This window comes from Staurois parvus, unplaced genomic scaffold, assembly GCF_062004578.1.
Source record: "Staurois parvus isolate SC_StPar_1 unplaced genomic scaffold, SC_StPar_1.0 ptg001245l, whole genome shotgun sequence".
NCBI classification, from domain to species: Eukaryota; Metazoa; Chordata; class Amphibia; order Anura; family Ranidae; genus Staurois; species Staurois parvus.
Window position 1 is genome coordinate 44031 of NW_028319041.1, and position 25863 is coordinate 69893.

The window sequence follows — 25863 nt, forward strand, 5'->3', positions numbered from 1 at the left end:
ATCTAAATTTCAAAGAATTATTATTATACAGGATTTATATGGCGCCAACAGTTTGCTCAGCGCTGTACATTATAATGGGACACAATACAGCAACAATACAGTTCAATACAAGAGGGATAGGAGGGCCCTGATCCTGGGAGCTTACAATCTAGGAGGGAGGGGCTAGTGGTACAAAAGGTAGTAACTGTGGGGGATGGACTGGTTGGAAGAGTAGAAGATTCCATTATTAGCTGAGGGCAGGATAGGCTTCCCTGAAGAGAGAGGTTTTCAGAGATCGCCTAAAAGTGGGCAGAGTAGGAGATAGTCTGATAAATTGGGGAAGAGAGTTCCAGAGGATGGGGGAAGCTCTGGAGAAGTCCTGGAGATGACATGGGAGGAGGAGACAAGAGAGTTTAGAGAGCAGGAGATCTTTTTTAATCTCAATAGGAGGGGAGATGCTTGGTTGACCTGTTGTTTGTACGGGTCCATACATGAAGGTGAGGGTCCACCTATGGTCACTGTGGTGATGCACACCATTTAAAGATTTACAGCACTGGGATTGCAGGCTCATTCTCCAATAGGGATATGGCTTTTTCCACCTAGATTTGATGAAGAGTTTTTTTGTCCTTTTTTCCTTCCTTTTGGACTTTCACGTTTGAAGCTTCACATATGTGTTTTTTGGACTTTATGTTATATTTTTTATATGTTTTTTATGACCTATTTTGAGCAGCGCAGCACTACACATTCCCACATGGAAGAAAAATATATTTAAAAAATATTCTTCCCAAATATATTGACATATATTTGAAATACTACAGTTTTGGCCGTATTAAATATATTTAAAAGTATATATATATATATATATATATATATATATATATATATATAAAAAGTTATAGTATGTTGAAATGTATCAAACACAAAAATAGTGAAGCGCTAAAGTGAATCCCTATATACACACACAGTGCATATAACATTAGACGAAAAACATACCTCATAAATAAAATAAATCTGTGGTATAAAATAATAAATAAATCAATAAAAAAATCAATAAAAAATATAGAAAAAATATAGAGAAAAAATCTTTCCTTGCCCTTAAATGTTTCTTCAAATCAATCAGTGATAAAAAATAGAAAATCCATAATAATGCGAATAAACAGTGATACAAAAATAAAATCTGTGTTAATTAATATTCAAAAAAGAATATATATATATATATAAGTGATAATTCCAATGATATATGTGACAACCTAACAGAATATAAATAAAAATTCATAAATTGTGATTCTCAATCAAATAAACGTGATTAATATTAATTGTGAAAAAACCAAACATTAAACTATTAAATAAATGATCCACTAAATCTTGTGATGTTTAAATATGAAAATGTGTCCACAAATGAACAAAAACAGTCCATGCAATAAGGTGAAAACGACACTCAGTGTTCTTCACTTCTAGTGCTCAAAACAGAAGAAATCCTCCAATGGCAGCAATGCCTGCTCACCTCCCCAACTCGACCCGCAAAGGGCCACAAGGCTATAACTCTCCTCCAGGTAATCCTTTGCTTCCAAGCAGCTCAGTAAGGAATCACAGGACCTCCACTCCACCTCCTCTCAAACGTCATATAGGACACAAACAGAGCTTCCCATAGTGTAATACCGTTTATTTAAGACACTCCATATAACATACTGTTTCCACTCACATGCGTTTTCTTAATGAAAAATGCAATCCTCCTCATTCCCTGGGTGCATTCACATGTACATAGGGAAACCAATATGGCCGCTGTGCTCGGACATCCGTCCCCACGTGACCGGAAGTGATGTGTCTCTTGGCTGGGAAAAGCGTTCCGACGCGTTGCGTCATGTGCGTCGTGACTTCATCAGGGTACCTGTGATTCCTTACTGAGCTGCTTGGAAGCAAAGGATTACCTGGAGGAGAGTTATAGCCTTGTGGCCCTTTGCGGGTCGAGTTGGGGAGGTGAGCAGGCATTTGCTGCCATTGGAGGATTTCTTCTGTTTTGAGCACTAGAAGTGAAGAACACTGAGTGTCGTTTTCACCTTATTGCATGGACTGTTTTTGTTCATTTGTGGACACATTTTCATATTTAAACATCACAAGATTTAGTGGATCATTTATTTAATAGTTTAATGTTTGGTTTTTTCACAATTAATATTAATCACGTTTATTTGATTGAGAATCACAATTTATGAATTTTTATTTATATTCTGTTAGGTTGTCACATATATCATTGGAATTATCACTTATATATATATATATTCTTTTTTGAATATTAATTAACACAGATTTTATTTTTGTATCACTGTTTATTCGCATTATTATGGATTTTCTATTTTTTATCACTGATTGATTTGAAGAAACATTTAAGGGCAAGGAAAGATTTTTTCTCTATATTTTTTCTATATTTTTTATTGATTTTTTTATTGATTTATTTATTATTTTATACCACAGATTTATTTTATTTATGAGGTATGTTTTTCGTCTAATGTTATATGCACTGTGTTTGTATATAGGGATTCACTTTAGCGCTTCACTATTTTTGTGTTTGATACTTTAATACTTATTGGTTAAGGCAGAGTGATAGCAGCTGTTAGGATAGGGACTTATCCATATTAAGCGCAGGAGGATATTCCCATTCTATGTTGAAATGTGTTTTCTATATATTACAAAGTATATGAAAAATATTTTTAAAAATACATTTAATCTACATTTTTAGAACGCATTTACAAATGTACGTAAAAATATATGTTAAAATGACAATTTTTTATATGTAACCAGTTGCCGCCCGGCCTATGGCCAGATGGCGGCCAGGCGAACACTTTGTCCCTCCGGGAGGACGCCATATGACGTCCTTCCCGGAACGTGCATTGCGCATGCCCGGAGTGCCGCGCTGTGGCGAGATCTGTCACCGGCTTTGTACCTCGGACATGGCTGATGACAGAGCTGTGTACTGGCCCCGTTGCCAGTACCATGTGACCTGCTGTGAAAAAAATCTGAAGAATATATTTAATCTCTCTTCTATGGATAATCCTCCCCTCATATATGGCCACCGTATCCTCCGAGTGGACCTTTGAGTGGCTCTGTGGATGGAACTCACAACCATATAAAGCGACCATAGGGCAGCATGTTTCTTAAAAAGTGTATTAAAATACACAATATACCGTGATAAAAACCGCAGTGCTGCAAAAGTAGTCTAGCTGTACAATACACGAGCAGTGTCTCCTACTGTGCGAACGGCGTTCCGGCTCTGACATCACCTGGCTCCTCCCCACGTGTATCGTCATGCACCACGTGACTTTATCAGGGGTTTTTTGGACTTTATGTTATGTTTTTTTTATAGCGCAGCACTAGACATTAGCACCTATGCTGACCAATCTATATAAAAAAAGATGTAAATAGTTACGTTTTCTCAGTTCGCTCCAAACTAGTCACGTGATTCCCTGGGTCAGCCAGCTGCAGGGGAGAGGAGGGTGCGCTGGACAATGGCTGGGAATTCCAGGGAGTGGTGATGTTACCCGTAGGCTCCCATGTCAAAGCTGTTTCTGCCACTCCCATGCAGCCGCCACTGGCTGACACAGAAAAGTTGAATCATGTGATTGGATCAGAGTGCGCTGAAGTAAGTATATGCGTCTTTTTTTTTTTTTTTACACAGGCTAGTCAGCATAGGTATACAGTGTGTGTGGGGAACAACATTTTTAAGACTAGTTAGGTGTGGGCTGGAATTCTACTTTAAACAGTGCAATCTGCTGATCAGTTGCTTGAGCATGCATGTCCAAAGGTTCCAGAGATGTGTTCTTCCATATAATGCTCAGGCAGAGTAAACTAATTACCTATCAAATAATTTTGTTTTTTAAAAAATACTTCATCATCAGCTGGGTCTGTTTACTAATCTTTGCTCAAAATCTCACAGCACCCTGCCTCCTCCTCTTTCAAGAGTGTTATAGGAAATAATACACCCCTGGCATCCCTACAGATGTGCATGCTGCTATATACTGGGCACTGGGTGCTGCAGACTTTAGCTGTGCAATCTGCTGATCAGTGGCTTGAGCATGCACATCTAAAGGGACGTCAGGAATGTGTTCTTTCGTATAATGCTCGGGACCAAATGACTGATGGCAGAGTAAGCTAAAGGTGAGAGGCGAGCGACAACAGTACAGATCAGAAGTAAAAGGGAGTGATAATGATTAAATACTTGGCATGTGCCTGCTGTACTCACTGCTCTTGTGGCCTAAACAGGTCAGGCATGGCTAAGCGTTTTTACCGCCCCCCTGACCGCACATGTAAAACAAGGACATGCAGCATTGTACTGTTGATGGGCCCTAAAGTAAACATGTAACAAGCAGGGGCGGACTGACAGCTCATGGGGCGCCCGGGCAATAGGGGATCATGGGGCCCACACTCAAACCACACCCAAAAAAGCCTATGAAAAGTAGCAGGGACATCTCATGGGGCCCCTACTGACCCTGGGCCCTCAGGCAGTGCCCAAGTCCCCAAATGGTCAGTTCACCCCTGGTAACAAGGGACTATTCTTTACAAAAAGCTGTTATGCTGACCCTCTAGCCTCAATACTTACGATGCAAAAAAAAAAATTTGCAGTGCAATGTGCCCAATGTGCCCAGTGAAAGTGCATGAACAATCACCCTGTGCAAAAAGGAATATTACTTGGCTATTTCACGTGCTGTGCGAATGTTTTATATTGATTTAAAATTGAAAATACCACATATGGCTACTAGATGGCGCCAAGTATCATAGGAATTATAAGACTTAGCACCATCTAGTGGCCAAATGCAGTATTTTTTTTGAATCGAAAAACATTCAACCAGCACATGCAATAGTCTAATTACATTCTTTTTTTTTGTCCCACTTTCACTGGGTGAATTGCTATGCATTTTTTTTTATAAATACTTCCCTTAGTGTCACTGACCGAAAAACAACTATGCAAATCACAAAAAAGTCGACATTATTATCTGCATACGTCTTCCACATCAGTGGGCCAAAAAGCTGAAGCAGAGGATCAGCATGACGGGCACATTTATGGAGAGCGATGGCAGCTTTTCATGTGTCTCTGTACATGACGGGACAATGGCGAGGGCTGGAGTCCCATACCAAGGATTAGACCACAGCGCGCTCTGCAAGAATCGCACGGCCCCTCCGGACAAACCAGCGTAGCAATGGCTGAACTTGATCAATCCTTTCTTGATTGCTTTCTCCAGCTCCGCCCCGCAGTCAGGAGTGAAGGGATAGTCAGCGCTCAGCCTGGAAGAGATAGAAAAGCAGAGAGCTGCTCATTTCAGGACAATCATGCCAACATCGGCAGCACAGCGGCTAAATGGTTAGCACTTCCGCCTGGGAGTACTCGGGTTGTTGGTTCGAATCCCAACCACGGCATCACCTGCCTGGAGTTTGCATGTTCTCCCTGTGCCTGTGTGGGTTTCCTCCGGGTACTCCGGTTTCCTCCCACACTCCAAAGACATGCTGGTAGGTTAATTGGCTCCTGTCTAAATTGGCCCTAGTATGTGTATGTATGGATGTGAGTTATGCAGGCCATAGATGGGTTGAAAATCGGCCAAAAAAAAAATCGGCCGATTTTCGCACCGTTAATGGGTTAATTGGTCGGCCGTTTTTCTGGATTATGTCAAATTTTTTTGATCGGTAAAGTTGGAAAAAAATCGGCCAATTTTGCCGATCGGCCAATTTTCGCGGCAATGATAGGCAAATCGGCCGATCTTTTTACGAATAAAAAAATCTGCGCATGAGCCGTGACCTGCAAGAAAAGAAGAAGAAGAAAAAGAAAAAAAGAAAAAGAAGGAAAAAAAGAAGAAGAAGAGGAGGAAGAAGAGGAAGAAGAGAAAGAAGAAGAGGAAGAAGAAGAAGAGAAAGAAGAAGAAGAAGAAGAAGAAGAAGGAGAAAAAGAAGAAGAGAAAGAAGAAGAAGAGAAAGAAGAAGAATTCCAGTCCGCGATAATATTTGACATTAAAAAGTATTGTGGTTGCAACAATGTATCTATTTGTACCTGAAAAAACCCATCTGTATCCGAAATGGATACAAATAGATACATTGTTGCAACCGCAATACTTTTTAATCACAAATATAATAGCGGGGCTCTCTGCAAGGGACAGAAGTAATTAAATGCCGGCCGTAGACGGGAAGAAAGATTTTTTTTACTGTTGGTGGTAACATCGGCCTATTGAACGACCGATTTTTCATTTTTTTGTTAAAAAACCGGCCGGTTTTCTCCCCGTCTGTGGCCTGCATTAGGGACCTTAGATTGTACACCCCTCAGGGGCGGGGACTGATGTGAACGTACATTATATATGTATAGAGCTGCGTACATTGACAGCGCTATACAGTGGGGATGGAAAGTTTGGGCACCCCAGCTAAAAATTTGTATTAATGTGCATAAAGAAGCCAAGGAAAGATGGAAAAATCTCCAAAAGGCATCAAATTACAGATTAGACATTCTTATAATATGTCAACAAAAGTTAGATTTTATTTCCATCATTTACACTTTCAAAATAACAGAAAACAAAAAAATGGTGTCTGCAAAAGTTTGGGCACCCTGCAGAGTTAATATCTTGTACTGCCCCCTTTGGCAAGTATCACAGCTTGTAAACGCTTTTTGTAGCCAGCCAAGAGTCTTTCAATTCTTGTTTGAGGTATCTTTGCCCATTCTTCCTTACAAAAGTCTTCCAGTTCTTTGAGATTTCTGGGCTGTCTGTCACGCACGGCTCTTTTAAGGTCTATCCATAGATTTTCAATGATGTTGAGGTCAGGAGATTGTGAAGGCCATGGCAAAACCTTCAGTTTACGCCTCTTGATGTAATCACCCGTGGATTTCCAGGTGTGTTTAGGATCATTATCCATATGTAGAAGCCATCCTCTCTTTAACTTCAGCTTTTTCACAGATGGCATCAAGTTACCATCCAAAATTTGCTGAAATTTTATTGAATCCATTTTTCCTTCTACTCGTGAGATGTTCCCTGTGCCACTGGCTGCAACACAACCCCAAAGCATGATTGATCCAACCCCATGCTTAACAGTTGGACAGAGGTTCTGTTAATTAAATTCTGTGCCCCTTCTTCTCCAAACGTACCTTTGCTCATTCCGACCAAAAAGTTCAATTTTAACCTCATCGGTCCACAGAACTTGTTTCCAAAATGCATCAGGCTTGTCTATATGTTCATTTGCAAAGTTCAAACGATGATTTTTGTGGTGAGGACGTAGAAGAGGTTTTCTTCTGATGACTCTTCCATGAAGACCATATTTGTACAAGTATCTCTTTATAGTGGAATAGTGTACCACAACTCCAGTGTCTGCCAGATCTTTCTGGAGGGATTGTGTAGTCAAACGTGGGTTTTGAATTGTTTTTCTCACAATCCTGTGAGCTGTTCTGTCTGATATTTTTCTTGGTCTTCCAGATCTTGCTTTAACTTCCACTGTTCCTGATGACTGCCATTTCTTAATTACATTCCGAACAGAGGATATTGACATCTGAAAACGCTTTGCTATCTTCTTATAGCCTTCTCCAGCTTTGTGAGAGTCAACTATTTTCAGTTTCAGTTTTCTAGACAACTGCTTAGAAGAACCCATGGTGCTGATTGTTGGGGCAAGGTCGGATGAGTCTGGGCATTTAAAACCTTTGAGATTGACATCACCTGGTCTTCCCAGACGATGATTGAGAACAATCCATGACACTGGCAGGTCTCAGCTTTGCAAAGGGGGCAGTACAAGATATTAACTCTGCAGGGGGCCCAAACTTTTGCAGACGCCATTTTTTTGTTTTCTGTTATTTTGAAAGTGTAAATGATGGAAATAAAATCTAACTTTTTTTGACATATTATAAGAATGTCTAATCTGTAATTTGATGCCTTTTGGAGATTTTTCCATCTTTCCTTGGCTTCTTTATGCACATTAATACAAATTTTTGAGCTGGGGTGCCCAAACTTTCGATCCCCACTGTATAAGTACCTGAAATAAATAAATAAACATCGTCTTTGTGTCTATGCAGTCCATGTAACATTGGCCAAGATCACATCACCCCCCCTCCCCCACAATGCCATCCTCTGGTCAAAGCCAGAGCTTTTCTGGAAAGAAAAGCTGGCCATACACGTGTAGATTTTTGGACGAGAATATTCATACGAAAAGTCCTACGAAAATTCTTTGAACATTCGGTGAACGGACGAATGTCATTCGAAAATTGTCTTTTGCTTTTAACATTCGAGTTTAAAATGAATGTCATTTCTGAACGATCACCACATCCACGGGACGAAAATTTGTTTGATCGAGAAAAGTTTTCCCTCCTGCCCCTTCGAATTGTCCCGTCACTGCGGTCGAAAATGAACATCGATTTGACCCCCACTAACGGTTAGAAAATCAAACGAATATTCTTGAATGAAAATCTATACGTGTTTGGCCAGCCTTAGACTCTGTAAAGTTGCTGAAAGCTCCTCCGTAACAGAAAACTAATTTCCTCAAATATAACGGAGTGTTCAGAAACCGGAACTGTTTAGTAGAGAAGAATAGAAATCAAGAACTGCGCAACTCCGGTACTGATGGTCCAAATCTGGGGTCTTCCAGCTGTGGTGTGCGGGACACATCTGGTCGTAGCTGGCTTCACTGGAGTATCCACAGACTCCCTGCCAGACTGAAGAATCAAATTGGTTGGTCTGTGCTCCTGATGGGGACCCCAGTACAAGTCTGATATGTAAATGTGACCCTGAAGTGATGGGGGGGTGCCTTCTGAAATAAAGGGGGGGCACTGATATGATGAGGGGGCTTCTGATGTGAAAGGGGGACTCTGATATGATGAGGGGGCATCTTATGTGAAAGGGGACTCTGATATGATGAGGGGACTCTGATATTATGAGGGGGCATCTGATGTGAAAGGGGGACTCTGATATGATGAGGGGGAATCTGATGTGAAAGGGGGACTCTGATATGATGAGGGGGAATCTGATGTGAAAGGGGGACTCTGCTATAATGAGAGGGCATCTGATGTGAAAGGGGAACTCCGATATAATGAGAGGGCATCTGATGTGAAAGGTGGACTCTGATTTAATGAGGTGGCTTCTGATGTGAAAGGGGATTCTGATATAATAAGAGGGCATCTGATGTGAAAGGGGGACTCTGATATGATGAGGGGGAATCTGATGTGAAAGGGGGACTCTGATATGATGAGGGGGCATCTGATGTGAAAGGAGGATCTGATATAATGAGGGGGCATCTGATATGAAAGAGGGACTCTGATATGATAAGGGGCATCTGAAGTAAAAGAGGGACTCTGATATGATAAGGGGCATCTGAAGTAAAAGAGGGACTCTGATATGATAAGGAGCATCTGATGTGAAAGGAGGACTCTGATATGATAAGGGACATCTGATTTGAAAGGGGAACTCTGATATGATGAGGGGGGATCTGATGTGAAAGGGGGACTCTGATGTGATGAGGGGGGATCTGATATGGAGCTAATTCCTGGTGAGTGATAATTCATTCATCGATGTTTTAGTCTGTAGAATATATAATGTGTCTCTGGTACTGAATAGCGGAAGACTCCTGGTCTAGATCACCCTGGGGTACCTTGAGGATTCTTCAGGGGTGCCCAGGCAAAATGCCAAAAAACTGCCCAAAACTTGTATACAAGCCAGAGGGGGGATCAAGCCGGCCTTTTAGTTACACAAAGCCAAATTGTAGAGGGCGCCTCAGGACTGTCCATAATTGTAGAGGGCGCCTCGGGACTGTCCATAATTGTAGAGGGCGCCTCGGGACTCTCTATAATTGTAGAGGGCGCCTCGGGACTGTCCATAATTGTAGAGGGCGCCTCGGGACTGTCCATAATTGTAGAGGGCGCCTCGGGACTGTCCATAATTGTAGAGGGCGCCTCGGGACTGTCCATAATTGTAGAGGGCGCCTCGGGACTGTCCATAATTGTAGAGGGCGCCTCAGGACTGTCCATAATTGTAGAGGGCGCCTCGGGACTGTCCATAATTGTAGAGGGCGCCTCGGGACTCTCTATAATTGTAGAGGGCGCCTCGGGACTGTCCATAATTGTAGAGGGCGCCTCGGGACTGTCCATAATTGTAGAGGGCGCCTCGGGACTGTCCATAATTGTAGAGGGCGCCTCGGGACTGTCCATAATTGTAGAGGGCGCCTCGGGACTGTCCATAATTGTAGAGGGCGCCTCGGGACTGTCCATAATTGTAGAGGGCGCCTCGGGACTGTCCATAATTGTAGAGGGCGCCTCGGGACTGTCCATAATTGTAGAGGGCGCCTCGGGACTGTCCATAATTGTAGAGGGCGCCTCGGGACTCTCTATAATTGTAGAGGGCGCCTCGGGACTGTCCATAATTGTAGAGGGCGCCTCGGGACGGTCCATAATTGTAGAGGGCGCCTCGGGACTGTCCATAATTGTAGAGGGCGCCTCGGGACTGTCCATAATTGTAGAGGGCGCCTCGGGACTGTCCATAATTGTAGAGGGCGCCTCGGGACTGTCCATAATTGTAGAGGGCGCCTCGGGACTGTCCATAATTGTAGAGGGCGCCTCGGGACTGTCCATAATTGTAGAGGGCGCCTCGGGACTGTCCATAATTGTAGAGGGCGCCTCGGGACTGTCCATAATTGTAGAGGGCGCCTCGGGACTGTCCATAATTGTAGAGGGCGCCTCGGGACTCTCTATAATTGTAGAGGGCGCCTCGGGACTCTCCATAATTGTAGAGGGCGCCTCGGGACTCTCCATAATTGTAGAGGGCGCCTCGGGACTCTCCATAATTTTAGGGGGTACCTCGGGACTGTCCATAATTGTAGAGGGCGCCTCGGGACTGTCCATAATTGTAGAGGGCGCCTCGGGACTCTCCATAATTGTAGAGGGCGCCTCGGGACTGTCCATAATTGTAGAGGGCGCCTCGGGACTGTCCATAATTGTAGAGGGCGCCTCGGGACTGTCCATAATTGTAGAGGGCGCCTCGGGACTGTCCATAATTTTAGGGGGCGCCTCGGGACTGTCCATAATTGTAGAGGGCGCCTCGGGACTGTCCATAATTGTAAAGGGCGCCTCGGGACTGTCCATAATTGTAGAGGGCGCCTCGGGACTGTCCATAATTGTAGAGGGCGCCTCGGGACTGTCCATAATTGTAGAGGGCGCCTCGGGACTGTCCATAATTGTAGAGGGTGCCTCGGGACTGTCCATAATTGTAGAGGGCGCCTCGGGACTGTCCATAATTGTAGAGGGCGCCTCGGGACTGTCCATAATTGTAGAGGGCGCCTCGGGACTGTCCATAATTGTAGAGGGCGCCTCGGGACTCTCCATAATTGTAGAGGGCGCCTCGGGACTGTCCATAATTGTAGAGGGCGCCTCGGGACTGTCCATAATTTTAGGGGGTACCTCGGGACTGTCCATAATTGTAGAGGGCGCCTCGGGACTGTCCATAATTGTAGAGGGCGCCTCGGGACTGTCCATAATTGTAGAGGGCGCCTCGGGACTGTCCATAATTTTAGGGGGTACCTCGGGACTGTCCATAATTGTAGAGGGTGCCTCGGGACTGTCCATAATTGTAGAGGGTGCCTCGGGACTGTCCATAATTTTAGGGGGTACCTCGGGACTGTCCATAATTGTAGAGGGCGCCTCGGGACTGTCCATAATTGTAAAGGGCGCCTCAGGACTGTCCATAATTGTAGAGGGCGCCTCAGGACTGTCCATAATTGTAGAGGGCGCCTCGGGACTGTCCATAATTGTAGAGGGTGCCTCGGGACTGTCCATAATTGTAGAGGGCGCCTCGGGACTGTCCATAATTGTAGAGGGCGCCTCGGGACTGTCCATAATTGTAGAGGGCGCCTCGGGACTGTCCATAATTGTAGAGGGCGCCTCGGGACGGTCCATAATTGTAGAGGGTGCCTTGACTGAAAAAGGGTTGAGAAGTAGTCCAAATACATTATTGAAGAGGATCCTCCTTCATCCCCTTTCATTTGGACTGCAGAGTGAGCAGTTCCTCTTTGGGGTGATGGGGACAATTCCCTTTGGGACCATTATTGGAGTCCTAACAGGGTCCTGAAGACAACAGTGGTGGGTTATTGATGTCATAATGAGGAGGGGTTGGTGGCAGCTCCACCATTGAATCATTGGTTGATTAGAAATGGAAATTTGGGGGAATATGTGCTGAGGGGGAGGATTTGTGCTCATGGGGAAATTTGTGTGTGTGGGGAGGGGGGGGGATCTGTTCTAGGAGGGGAGGATTTGTGCTCATGGGGAAATTTGTGTGTGTAAGGGGGGGGGGGATCTGTTCTAGGAGGGAGGATTTTTGCTCATGGGGAAATTTGTGTGTGTGGGGAGGGGGGGGGATCTGTTCTAGGAGTGGAGGATTTGTGCTCATGGGGAAATTTGTGTGTGCGGGGAGGGGGGGGGATCTGTTCTAGGAGGGAGGATTTGTGCTCATGGGGAAATTTGTGTGTTTGGGGAGGGGGGGGGGATCTGTTCTAGGTGGGAGGATTTGTGTTCATGGGGAAATTTGTGTGTGCGGGGAGGGGGGGGGGGAATCTGTTCTAAGAGGGAGGCTTTGTGCTCATGGGGAAATTTGTGTGTGCAGGGAGGGGGGGGGATCTGTTCTAAGAGGGAGGCTTTGTGTTCATGGGGAAATTTGTGTGTTTGGGGAGGGGGGGGGATCTGTTCTAGGTGGGAGGATTTGTGTTCATGGGGAAATTTGTGTGTGCAGGGAGTGGGGGGGCATCTGTTCTAGGAGGGAGGATTTGTGTTCATGGGGAAATTTGTGTGTGCGGGGAGGGGGGGGGGGGAATCTGTTCTAAGAGGGAGGCTTTGTGCTCATGGGGAAATTTGTGTGTGCAGGGAGTGGGGGGGCATCTGTTCTAGGAGGGAGGATTTGTGCTCGGTGGGGAAATAAAGGAGGAATTTGGGGAGGGTGAGGATATGAGCTGGGAGAGGAGATGGGGGTCACAGATCTGTGCTGGGAGGGGGGATTTCAGCAAGGGGGGATTCTAACTGGGAGGGGGAATTTTTGTTTGGGGAGAAGTTTGGCTTGCAAATAGAATATATGCTTAGGGGCTTAAGCTGTCAGATTAGTGTATAATGTTTTGGGGGGAGGGGGTATATTTGCTGACACATAATGCTCATACATTTTGGTGGGGGGGGGGGTAATGGGTGATGGTGGTGAGCAAGAGGAGGGGGGGGGGTAAGTTTGCCCACAGGGGTGCTTCAAATGACACTTCAAGTAAAATATATAAGGTACCGTCCTTTACTCCCTCCTGCCTGGCTGTCATGCTGACCTGAAATAAACATGCAGCACGGGATCTCTGCTTTCACTGGCTGCATGCTTGTTCTGGGTCAATGACTTGAAGAGTACCAAACCCGTGGACAGCCGGGAAGCTAGCATTTTAAAGAGGTCAGCCTTCCAGCTCCAATCAATTTTTTTGAATCCACAAAAGCTGGAAAAGGGCACTTTTCAATGTCGTTTTATCCTTTGCTGCATCCTGCAAGTTCCTGAACCCGTAACCACGTTCCATGTATGACTGTAGAACAGAACGTCTATGACATCATCGCGGCCGCTCATGAAATGAAAAGAAATTTTATAAATCAGAACTCAATACTCACATGATGAACGCTGTAATCCCCACAGCCCAGATATCGGTGGGGGGGATGGCCCCCTGCCCCTCCAGGAGCTCCGGAGCTGGAAAAGTCAAATGCATTGTAAGCCATTGGGAAACCGCAACAATGTACACAGGATAGATGTACATCGTAACATTGTATAGGATATATATTGTAACATTGTACAGGATATACATCATACCACTGTACAGGACAGGGGCGGACTGACCATTTGGAAACTCGGACACTGCCCGAGGGCCCGGAGTCAGTAGGGGGCCCCATGAGATGCCCCTGGTACCTTTTTCATAGGCTTTTTTGAGTTTGGGCAAGGACACAGGGGCCCCATGATCCCCTATTGCCCGGGGACCCCATGAGTTGTCAGTCCGCCCCTGGTACAGGATATACATTGTAACATTGTACCGGATATACATCATGCCACTGTACATGATATGCATTGTAACATTGTACAAAGGTCTCTGTACAGTATGTTTTCTCCACCCCACTGGGGGGGTTGAAGGGGTTCCTTGAGCCGTGGCAGAGTGAGCTCTCTGGTGGGGCCCACTGTTCCAGTACTACACAGCAGAGCAAGTAACGAAAGGGCAGTTAAGATTCACCTTTTGTCTCTCGGTATCCAGAGATAACCATCAGTTTGTTTTTAAATCTGTCTGTAAGAGGGGGTAAAGGGGCACTTTTCCACTGACCACCAATGTAAGGGGGTCCTTCTCTACTGACCACTAATATAAGGGTAACCTACTTTACTTGCTACCAATGTAAGGGGTCCCTGCTCCACTGTTCACTAACGCAAGGAGCCGCTCTCCACTGACACCCAATGTAAGGGGTCCCCTCTCCACTGTTCACTAACGTAAGGAGCCGCCCTCCACTGACATCCAATGTAAGGGGCATGTTTCCAATGACCACTAATATAAAAGGGCACTCTTCCCACTGACACCCAATGTAAGGAGGTTCTTATCCACTGGCCACTAATGTAAGGAAGCCCTTCTCCACTGATCACCAATGTAGGGGAGCACTTCTCCACTGATCATGTAATAAGGTCCTTCTCCGCAGAACAATAATGTACGGGGCACTTGCCACCAATGCATGGGGCCACTCTACGAGAGTACTTCACTGATGACAAATATTAGGGGGCACTTTTCCACAAACTACAAATGTAAGGGGAATTCTCCACTAGCTACCAATATCAGGGGTATATTTCCACTGACCATCAATGTAAGCGGGGGGTCTTCTTCACTGGCCACCAATGTAATGGGGCACCTCTCCACTGGGCACTAATGTAAGGGGGTACTTCTCTACTGACTACCAATAAAATGGAGCCCTTCTCTACTGACTACCAATAAAATGGAGCCCTTCTCCACTGACTACCTATATAAGGAGAGCCTTCCCCACTGATCACCAATGTAAGGGGGCCCTTCTTTACTGGCCACCAATTTAAGGGGAAGCTCCTCCATTGAACACCAATATAAAGGGGCCCTTCTCCACTGGCAACCAATGTAAGTGGGCACTTCTCTACTGATCACCAATATAAAGAGGGCCCTTCTCCACTGGCCACCAATGCAAGGGGGCCGTACTCAACTGACAATCAACGTAAGTGGGCACTTCTCTACTGATCACCAATATGAAGAGGGCCCTTCTCTACTGGCCACCAATGCAAGGGGGCCCTTGTTTACCTATGAGTGTATTTTGCACTCATGGAAGACTAATCGTTACTCACATAGAGCTATTTGTTGAGTATCAGTTGATACTACTAGTGTATTAGCAACATGAATGGGCTGCTAAGAAATGGGGAGGGGGGTTATTCTGTGGACCATGGGGAGAGAACTGGGCAGGGCTAACAAGAAGTCAGCAAATATGACCACGCAGGGTTACTAGGGTTGACCCCCATGGGGGGATTATATCCATATGAAAGGTCAGAGGGTCTTATAGTAACTTTGTTTTGCACCCCATTGTAGATAGTTTCACCTGTAGCTCAAAAAGCGTCCAACCACTCACCCATGGTCTCCACGTAATCTGTGTATCTCTGAGGGCTGATGACTTTGTCCGGTGAATAGAACTGGGAATTGCCGAAGTCTAGGATCTTCAGTAGTTTGTGTTCAGTCACGATAGTGTTCTCTGTCCTCAGATCCAGGTGAAGAATCTGTTTAGCATGGAGGAATTCCAACGCACTGAGGATCTGCCACAGGTAATCCCTGACCTCTAGCTCCGAATATGACTGCCTGCAGGATAGAACAGATCAGTGGTGGTCAACCTACAAGGTATAAAGGGGTCTTGCATGTGGCCCCTGATGTCTTCCAAGGCCACATATAATGTTTAGTGTATGTACTGCTACAAAAGACTGTCATAGACCTACTAGTGGAATGGTCAGAGACTGTTCTATTGAAGTGGTTGGAGACTGAAGTCATGCCGTAGGTGACAGTCGGAGACTGAAGTAATGCCGTAGGTGACAGTCGGAGACTGAAGTCATGCCGTAGGTGACAATCGGAGACTGAAGTCATGCCGTAGGTGACAGTCAGAGACTGAAGTAATACCGTAGGTGACAGTCGGAGACTGAAGTCATGCCGTAGGCGACAATCGGAGACTGAAGTCATGCCGTAGGTGACAGTCAGAGACTGAAGTAATGCCGTAGGTGACAATCGGAGACTGAAGTCATGCCGTAGGTGACAATCGGAGACTGAAGTCATGCCATAGGTGACAATCGGAGACTGAAGTCATGCCATAGGTGACAATCGGAGACTGAAGTCATGCCGTAGGTGACAGTCGCAGAATGAGGACATGTTACCTGAAACTGCTAGAGATTACTGCTATTAAAAGAACTCTTTACAAATCAATACTCCCACTGCTGACTGCTGGAACCCTTGGGCAACCCTTCCAATATCTAAGGGCCCACATGTGCCTCTCATTCAGCAGGTTCGGCACCAGAGACATAGATGGTCTCATCATAGCCAAGTCCTAAAATGCACCATTAGACCAGGATTCCTGCTTTCAGAATGGGCTGATCATTCCTTGAGATATTCTCCAAATTTTGGAGATATAGAGGGCAGGGGCTACAGGTTGGGCAGAAGGGGCAGGAGCCTTGGGTGCAGCAGTTGAATGGAGGAGGGGAGCAGTGTACTATCAGGAGTAATAATGCTCTTATCCTGGTATGCTCCTTCCTGATCCCCCAGAGGGCAATGGGATATTCTGTGGACCAACTACCCCTGGTGTTATCACCCACCTATAAATATTAGTATCCAGTTATATTTTGTGCATTTTGGAATGCATCCAGCTCTTTTTTTTTTAAACAATCTACCGAGTTGTCCTTGAGGGAGTCTATTCTACATTTTCACAGCTCTTACTGTGAAGAAGCCTTTCCGTATGTGGAGGTTTAATCTCCTTTCCTCCAGATTCAAAGTGTTCACGGTGCAAAAACAGATCCTAGGTCGCCCAACAAGAACTATGTTCCCCCCCTGGTTACAAAAGATGCTAAAGTCCATACCCCGTGGACAGACAGCGCAGCAGCTCACGGCCCTCGCAGAGCTCCAGAATCAGCGCCAGGTCCTGTGGACTTAGGAATGCCGCATGCAGCTGCACCACATTGGTGTGATGGAGTTTCTTCAGGATGTGATATTCCAACAGCGTGGACTCCTTCGTCTCCTCTGTGTATGGGATGATCTTCACGGCATGGAGCCGTCCGGTGGACTTCTCCGTGCACAACCTCACCGTGCTGAACCGCCCCCTAAGAAAGAAATTTGGCAAATTCAAAGGAGATTCGTATTTCTTAACCTTAATCATAACAAAAAGGTGATAGATGTAAATGTTCTGCGATATAACCACTGATGGTGTGGTGCAGGGTGAGGGTCTGAACTGCGTGACCACTCTCTTCTTCTCGGCTCTATTGAGTTTCTCAGCTGGTCACCAACACGACTCCTTGAGTCTTCATATGACATTGTAATGTTTGGTGTGCCATTTAAAGGGACATTATCAGGACGTGAACCCATGATGTAGCTCTTCTTGCTGAGCCACCAGGGATGCTAAACAGCTCCTTGCCTGATTCCTTAGACAACTTTGCTTTGTGTCTTCTTTCTGGTGAACCTTGAACCCTTTCTTCCTCCCTTAAATGTCCTACTGAAGCCATTAATTTGCACTTCCTCTTTGCCAGACTAGTGCGTTCTCTCCAGTCGATATCCTGCTCCTTTGCATACTTTCAGCTGTTCCTATCTTCACTATGACTCGTTTCTGACCTTTGGCTTGTTCCTCGACTATGCTTCTGCTTGATCCCAACCTGCAACCACTTGTTGCCGACCTTTGTTTGTTCCCTGACTATACTTCCTCTTGATCCCAACCTGCAACCACTTGTTGCCGACCTTCGTTTGTTCCCTGACTATACTTCCTCTTGATCCCAACCTGCAACCACTTGTTGCCGACCTTCGTTTGTTCCCTGACTATGCTTCTGCTTGATCCCAACCTGCAACCACTTGTTGCCGACCTTGGTTTGTTCCTCGACTATGCTTCTGCTTGATCCCAACCTGCAACCACTTGTTGCCGACCTTAGTTTGTTCCTCGACTATGCTTCTGCTTGATCCCAACCTTCAACCACTTGTTGCCGACCTTGGTTTGTTCCTCGACTATGCTTCTGCTTGATCCCAACCTGCAACCACTTGTTGCCGACCTTGGTTTTTTCCTCGACTATGCTTCTGCTTGATCCCAACCTGCAACCACTTGTTGCCGACCTTCGTTTGTTCCCTGACTATGCTTCTGCTTGATCCCAACCTGCAACCACTTGTTGCCGACCTTAGTTTGTTCCTCGACTATGCTTCTGCTTGATCCCAACCTTCAACCACTTGTTGCCGACCTTGGTTTGTTCCTCGACTATGCTTCTGCTTGATCCCAACCTGCAACCACTTGTTGCCGACCTTGGTTTTTTCCTCGACTATGCTTCTGCTTGATCCCAACCTTCAACCACTTGTTGGCGACCTTGGTTTTTTCCTCGACTATGCTTCTGCTTGATCCCAACCTGCAACCACTTGTTGTCAACCTTGGTTTTTTCCTCGACTATGCTTCTGTTTGATCCCAACCTGCAACCACTTGCTGCCGACCTTCGTTTGTTCCCTGACTATGCTTCTGCTTGATCCCAACCTGCAACCACTTGTTGCCGACCTTGATTTGTTCCTCGACTATGCTTCTGCTTGATCCCCACCTGCTATATCTGTTACCAGACCCCGGTTTGCTCACCTCCTGGTGGGGTGATCCTGAAGAGCACGACCTGGTACTAATACGCAGCAAAACCCATCTCTACCATCAAGAGCTCTGGTGAACACCGACTAGTGCTTAGACTCTGAACCACAGGTGAGCCAGCATCACTCACAGTGGCGTATTTAGGTTTTGTGCTGCCCTAGGCAACACAAAAATTGCACCCCCCTTAGAGAGAGCCTGACATTGACCAACAACACTCCTGCCTCCCACCTGAGAGAGCCTTGAGAGAAAAACACTCACCTTCACAGCTCCAAACATCCCCAGGAACGAGAGTTGGGCTGTGCATGCACCATCATGAAACCCGCAGCCTCTCTCGAAACCCACCAGATGCCCTTGCCGCATGTTTCCCTTCTTCCAAGAGGCAGTGCTGCCCCCCATGAAAAGTGCCGCCCTAGGCAAATGCCTTTTGGCAAATACACCCCTGATCACTCACCAGGGTGACCTGCTTGTGTACTTTTCCATCTGGGCGGCGGGATCCTCTCCATTGCTATAGCTACTGTTCTCCAAGCCTGACCCCTGACTGTGACAGACATGCTGGAACTGAGTCTTGCTTCTGTTTGCCCACCTAGTAAGACCCACCACCTATGAACTCCAAGTGGACAAGGACACTTGATTATGTAATTAGCCATTTGTGACTGTTACAGTGGGCTTCAGTAATGCCCAACTTACTGGATGCACCAACATGGGATGAGCCTGTGCATGACATAAAAATGGTGAGTCCATACTGCATGTGGTCTCTACCTGAACATCCATCAAATGCACAACCGCAACCCCACTACAACATGACGCCAACACCATGCCTGCCAAGAACTGTCATTTAGAAGCTGATACTACAGGGTATCTCTATAGAGCCTGACAAAACTACCTCTCACTGGTTATATCTGATAGCTGTTAAAGGATAAGTTCACCTTTGGGAACATGAAAGACTGTTTTTAGGGTGGAACATGTAACATGTTCTCAAAGCTTACCGGGTGTTGTGCTACTAAGTGGCTGATAAGTGTAAAAATAAATAAATCACATCCCATACACTCCATGCATCCCGTACACCCCACACACCCCCTAAATATTCAGTTTATTATATGTACATTTGTGTGCTTGTTTGTATATTCCTTTTGCATTTTCTTATCTATGCAGTAGCATGATTCGCCCCGATATCCACTTGAGCTCCTGAGGATTTACCCCCCTTAATGACCACGCCTCTTTTTGCTACTTGGCGCTGCACTAATTCAACTGATAATTGCGCGGTCATGCAATGCTGCACCCAAACGAAATTTACGTCCTTTTTTTCACACAAATAGAGCTTTCTTTCGGTGGTATTTGATCACCTGTGCGCATTTTATTTTTCACGCTATAAACAAAAAAACGCCAAACATTTTAAAGAAAAACAATATTTTTTACTTTCAGCTATAAAAAATATATAGTAAACTCAAAGTTGGTTATAAATTTAGGCCAAAATGTATTCTGCTCCATGTTTTTGGTAAAAAAATCCCAATAAGTGTATATTGATTGCTTTGTGTGGAAGTTATAGCATCTACAAACTATGGTATAGATACTGCAATTTACGCCATTTTTCTGCTATACAGCGCTGCGCTAGTTTAACGGAAAATTGCGCGGTCATGCAATACGGTACATAAATGAAATTGACATCCTTTTTTCCCCACAAATTGAGCTTTCTTTTGGTGGTATTTGATCTCCTGTGCGGTTTTTATTTTTTGCGCTATAAAAAAAAAGGCTGACAATTTTGAGGGAAAAAAAAACAATATTTTGGACTTTTTGCTATAAAACATGTCCAGTAAAAAAAAAAATGCAAAAATCAAATTTAGTCATAAATTTCTGCCAAAATGCATTCTGCGACATGTCTTTGCTAAAAAAAAACCCAATACGTGTAAATTAATTGGTTTACGTGAAAGTTATAGCGTTTACAAATGGCGGGAAAGATACTGGGATTTTTAGGTTTTTTTTTATACTAATAATGGCGGCGATCAGCGAATTATGGCGGCGATCAGGGACTTATGGCAGCGACCAGCGACTTATGGCAGCGACTTATGGCGGGACTGCGGCGGACATTCTGATATTGGAGGGTACAGACTTGGGGTCACTGACATCCCCAAAAACACTAATACAGTGATCAGTGCAAAAAAAAAAAAAAACACTGACACTGTACTAATGGCACTGGGGAGGAAGGGGTTAACTTTATTTAGCAGGGAAGGGTTATAGGAGTGAGGGGAGTGTATTACTAGGGGGCGGGGTGTGTGCTGGGCGGGACAAGGCTGATCGAGAAAGAGAAACTCTACTTTCTCGATCAGCTCATCCACGAGCTGACAGGGAAGTGACAGACAGCACAGCTACTGCAGCTGTGCTGTCTGTCACTGTTTACCGCCGATCGCCGGGACATAGCCGCTAATGAGCGGCTGTGACCTGGCAACTGACATCCGCGGCGGTGATCCACAGGACAAATAGGGCGACAACGCGCCTCGCGCGCGCCCCCTATTTGTTTACAAAACACACGTTTTAAAACGTGGTTTTGCCTGTGAGTGCCGCCCTGCTGCCGTATATGTACAGTGGCTGGGCGGCATGCGGATATTCAAGTTATGGTCCTGAAGAAGCCAAATGCACAGGCGAAACGCGTTGATCGGTTTTGGTGAATGTATATTGTATTTACCGTAATTATGTGCTTAGTGATTTACATATATATAAGGGAGGCATTGTGCTCATAATTATGATTTTCTTTTTTTTTTTGGCCCCTTTTTTTCAGGGGCATGTTTGTATTATGGGTCCTATAAAGAATATATGACTCTTTTATGTCATTAAATGGTTGTATGTATTTTACTGTGTGGTCTCTTACCGTGCCCATAGAATCCCATATTTTTGCTGTACCTAGTAGTCCGGCTTTTTTTTTTTCTTCTGTTTCCAGTTAGGATTTGGCACTAGGAAGCTCTTTTGGTTTTTTACGCTTTATTGATAAATGAATGCAATCCTGTGACACTCACCTCTTCACCCCCGTCTGTAAATCGCTGCTCTGGTTCACGTCTGTGGCCCTTTGTGGCCCTCCTGCCTCTCTCAGTCCTGACAAACTTGCTGAAACACAAATGGAATCAATGTACAGTGAATAAAAAAAATTAATGATCATCGTTATTTCCCAAATCTGACCTCCGACCTTCCCTGCAGTCTTGCTCAGTTGTACCGGCTCCTCTCCTGGACTGAAAATGGCTTCCTCTGATATTGCTGCACACTGTGGACTTCTCATAATGTGCATTAGAAACTGCAGCAAGTCAGATAGAGTCTTCCCCATTCCCTGGCTGGAGGACATCCAGCATCCTCTAGTGCTTTCCTCCCCAGCCTATCCCTGGCCCACCTAATCCATTCATTGGATTTCAGTTCTTTTAGTCATGGAGGCTCAGCATCATATGTGGTCTGCTTGGGAATGCCTACTCGTCTGATATTATCCACTGACATACCCATTGCTTGGCATTCATTCCATGAAGGAGAAAATGATGGCAGGTAAAATGGGACTAAAGAATTCAGAATTGACTGGGAGGGGAAGGAGAAACATTAATATATGAGGAGTGCAGTACCCAGAAAACTTACCAGGACTTGGACGCCCAACCCTCACGCTGGGGGAGGGGTTGCTGTACGGACCCATCCCCGCCTTACTGATGCACGCGATGCGGAAGGAATACATGTGACCCTCAGATAGGTTATGGGTGGAGTAACAACAATCAGAAATGTCCAGCGTCAGCGCCCGCCATTCCTCACCTGGGAAAGTGACAAGAGTGGGAAATCAGGAAACAGAAAAGGAAAGAGGAAGGCAAGGGGGGTGAGAGAAGAGGAGGAAGGAGAGAAAAGGGAGAGAAGAGCAAAAGAAGTTGGACAAGAGAGCGAGAGGAGGGAATATGAGAGGAGGAGAAAGCAGGGTGGAAGAGGGAGCGGAGGGTGAGGAAAGGAGAGGAGAGGTGATGAGAGGAGAGGGAATGGAGGGGTGAGGAGAGGGAGAGGGAGTGGAGGGGTGAGGAGAGGGAGAGGGAGTGGAGGGGTGAGGAGAGGGAGAGGAGGGGTGAGGAGAGGGAGTGGAGGGGTGAGGAGAGGGAGGGAAGGGGTGAGGAGAGGAGAGGGAGGGAAGGGGTGAGGAAAAGAGAGGGAGAGGAGGGGTGAGGAGAGGGAAAGGAAGAGGAGGGCTGAGGAGAGGGAGAGGGAGAGGAGGGGTGAGGAGAGGGAGGGGAGGGATGAGGAGAGGGAGGGGAGGGATGAGGAGAGGGAGATTGAGGGGTGAGGAGAGGGAGATTGAGGGGTGAGGAGAGGGAGATTGAGGGGTGAGGAGAAGAGAGGAAGAGGAGGGGGGAGGAGAGGGAGAGTGAGGGGTGAGGAGAGGGAGAGGAGGGGTGAGTAGAGGGAGAGTGAGGGGTGAGGATAGGGAGAGTGAGTGGTGAGGAGAGGGAGAAGTGGGGTGAGGAGAGGGAGTGGAGGGGTTAGGAGAGGAGAGGGAGAGGGATGGGTGAGGAGAGGGGAGGGAGCGGAGGGGAGAGGAGAGGGAGGGGAGGGGTGAGGAGAGGGAGAGTGAGGGGTGAGGAGAGGGAGAGTGAGGGGTGAGGAGAGGGAGAGGAGGGGTGAGGAGAGGGAGTGGAGGGGTGAGGAGAGGGAGTGGAGGGGTGAGGAGAGGAGAGGGATGGGTGAGGAGAGGGGAGGGAGGGGTGAAGAGAGGGAGGGGTGAGGAGAGGAAGAGGAGGGGTGAGGAGAGGGAGAGTGAGGGGCGAAGAGAGGGAAAGGAGGTTTGAGGAGAGGGATAGGAGAGGTGAGGAGCGGAGGGGTGAGGAGAAGAGAGGAAGCAAAGGGGTAAGGAGAGGTAATGAGAGGAGAGGAGGGTTGAGAAGAGGGAGTGGAGGGTCGAGGAAAAGGAGAGGAGACAAAAGAGAAGACTACGCCGGGAGGGGGAGGAGAAGAGAGGAGAGGGAGAGCCAAGAAGAGAAAAATGGAGAGGAAAGGAGAGAGGGAGAGCAGCAAAGGAGATGGAAATAGAAAGGAGAGGAAGAGGAAGGGAGAGAGGATGCAGGTGACTGTTCTGTTGGAAAGGGAAGGAACGGAGGAAGGAAGGAAGGAAGGAAGGAAGGAAGGAAGGAAGGAAGGGGCTCACCCTCTTTTCTGTACTGGAGGAAGTAGGTGACTGGTGTGTTGGACTCCACAGGTTTCCATACGATCAGAGCTCCATCTTTGTACACCTGAGCAACATCTGGGCTGGTGGGACAGCATGGGATTTCTAGTGGCATAAAAGTTTTATATTGATGAATACATTCAGTTCCTCACCTCGTCTACATTTATTATACTTCTGAGCTCTTTCACCGGTGTGAGCAGCATTGTACCGATCACTTACCGACTTTCTTTAATATGCAGCAGGTGGAAGCACTGCCTAGTAGGTTGGTGGCCACGCAGGCGTAGATACCTAAATCATGGGAGTTGACCACCAAGATGGTGAGAAGATGATAGTTCTTCAGGGTGGAGGAGATGAGGACTCGCTCATTACTCTGAATAGCGACCCCATCTGGAATGACAAGGCACAGTCACTGGTGAGGATTCGGCATACAAAGACTTGTAGTTCTGTTATTCTGTGCCAGCCAGCCTGTTAGTCGCATGTACCGGTACAAAGAAATACTCCAGATGGCTGCACTTCTTGTTCCGCCTTTATTTCACAGAAAAACAGCAAAAAAAAAAAAAAAATAGGGGGAATGAAGGCAAAGATTGACGCGTTTCACGTTCTCCTTAGTGCCTAGTCATATATATATATATTCATATTTATTTTTTTTATTTTTCCAAATAACTGTGGGTGTAGGATTATAACTTTTTTTTTAAATGGTTGAACTGGATGAACTTTTGTCTTTTTTCAGCCAGACCAACTATATATAGATTATGGCTAAGTGCTAAGCAGAGACTGAAACGCGTCAATCTCTGTATTCTTCCCCCCTGCTGTTTTTTGTGCTGTTTTGCTGTGATATAAAGAAATAAAAGGAGTGTATTTCTTTTTGCCAAGATGTTCACCAATGAACTAAAAACCTCAAAGTTCATATCCAGTTCAGTTAAAAAAAAAACATTGTTCAGCACAATTGAAAAGTAAAAATGTCATCATCACTTCTGGGAAGCAACGAGTTTCAAGGTGCACACCTCTTCCTCGAGTCTTGAGAAAGAAGTGTAGACCTTGAAACACGTTGCCTGCTTCCCTTGGGCACTCAATAGACACAGCCTGCCCCCCCCCCCCATCCCCACAATGAAGGAAAACCGCTACAGGTGCAGGAACATCTCCCCAGTCCCGCCAGCAGCCATGACAGGTTTAGGAAGTACTGTTACTGGCAGGATCTCCAGGTAGGAAACTTTGCAACCAATTCACTACAAACAATTTGATACCAAACGTCATGAATAGATTTTGAACTCCGGCCTTCCCTCCAGTCTTGCACAGTTGTAGCGGCTCCTCTCCTGGACTGAAACGGCTTCCTCTGATTTCTCCGCACACTGTGAGCTTCTCACAACGTGCATTAGAAGCTGCAGCGAGACAGATAGAGCTCCGCCTCCTTTTCTTGGCTGGAGGATGTCCAGCATCAGTATCACTATCCTTGACCGGCCCCTTTCATTCATTGGATTTCAGTTCTTTCAATTATAGAGGCTCAGCATTACATGTGGGGGGTCTGCATGCAAATACAGCCTGACCATAGTTAGTCTGGCTGAAAAAAGACAAAAGTCCATCCAGTCACAACTATGTAAAAAAAAAAGTTATAATCCTACACCCACAGTTGATCCAGAGGAAGGAAAAAAACTCAGCAAAGCACGATCCAATTTGCTCCTGCAGGGGAAACAATTCCTTCCTGATCCCCCGAGAGGCAATCGGATATTCCCTGGATCAACTTTCCCTATAAAAGTTATATCCAGTTATATTCTGTGTATCCAAGAAAGAATCCAGGACTTTCCTACAGCAATCCACTGAGCTGGCCACAACTCTTGAGGGAGTCTATTCCATACTTTCACAGCTCTTACTGTGAAAAAACCTTTCC

At 45.9% G+C, this 25863-nt stretch overlaps 1 protein-coding gene across 1 annotated transcript in view; it reads right to left on the reverse strand.

Annotated features, from left to right (window-relative positions):
- Positions 1-25863, reverse strand: part of LOC149437918 (obscurin-like) — a 138915-nt gene that overhangs the window by 5525 nt on the left and 107527 nt on the right. The window contains exons 18-25 of the mRNA XM_089660485.1: positions 24198-24365; positions 23961-24083; positions 22421-22588; positions 21823-21910; positions 17076-17315; positions 15593-15816; positions 13592-13667; positions 5104-5253 (exon numbers count right to left, since the gene is read on the reverse strand). Coding sequence (XP_089516611.1) covers positions 5104-5253; positions 13592-13667; positions 15593-15816; positions 17076-17315; positions 21823-21910; positions 22421-22588; positions 23961-24083; positions 24198-24365 — 1237 coding nt within the window. The remainder of the gene's footprint in view (positions 1-5103; positions 5254-13591; positions 13668-15592; positions 15817-17075; positions 17316-21822; positions 21911-22420; positions 22589-23960; positions 24084-24197; positions 24366-25863) is intronic.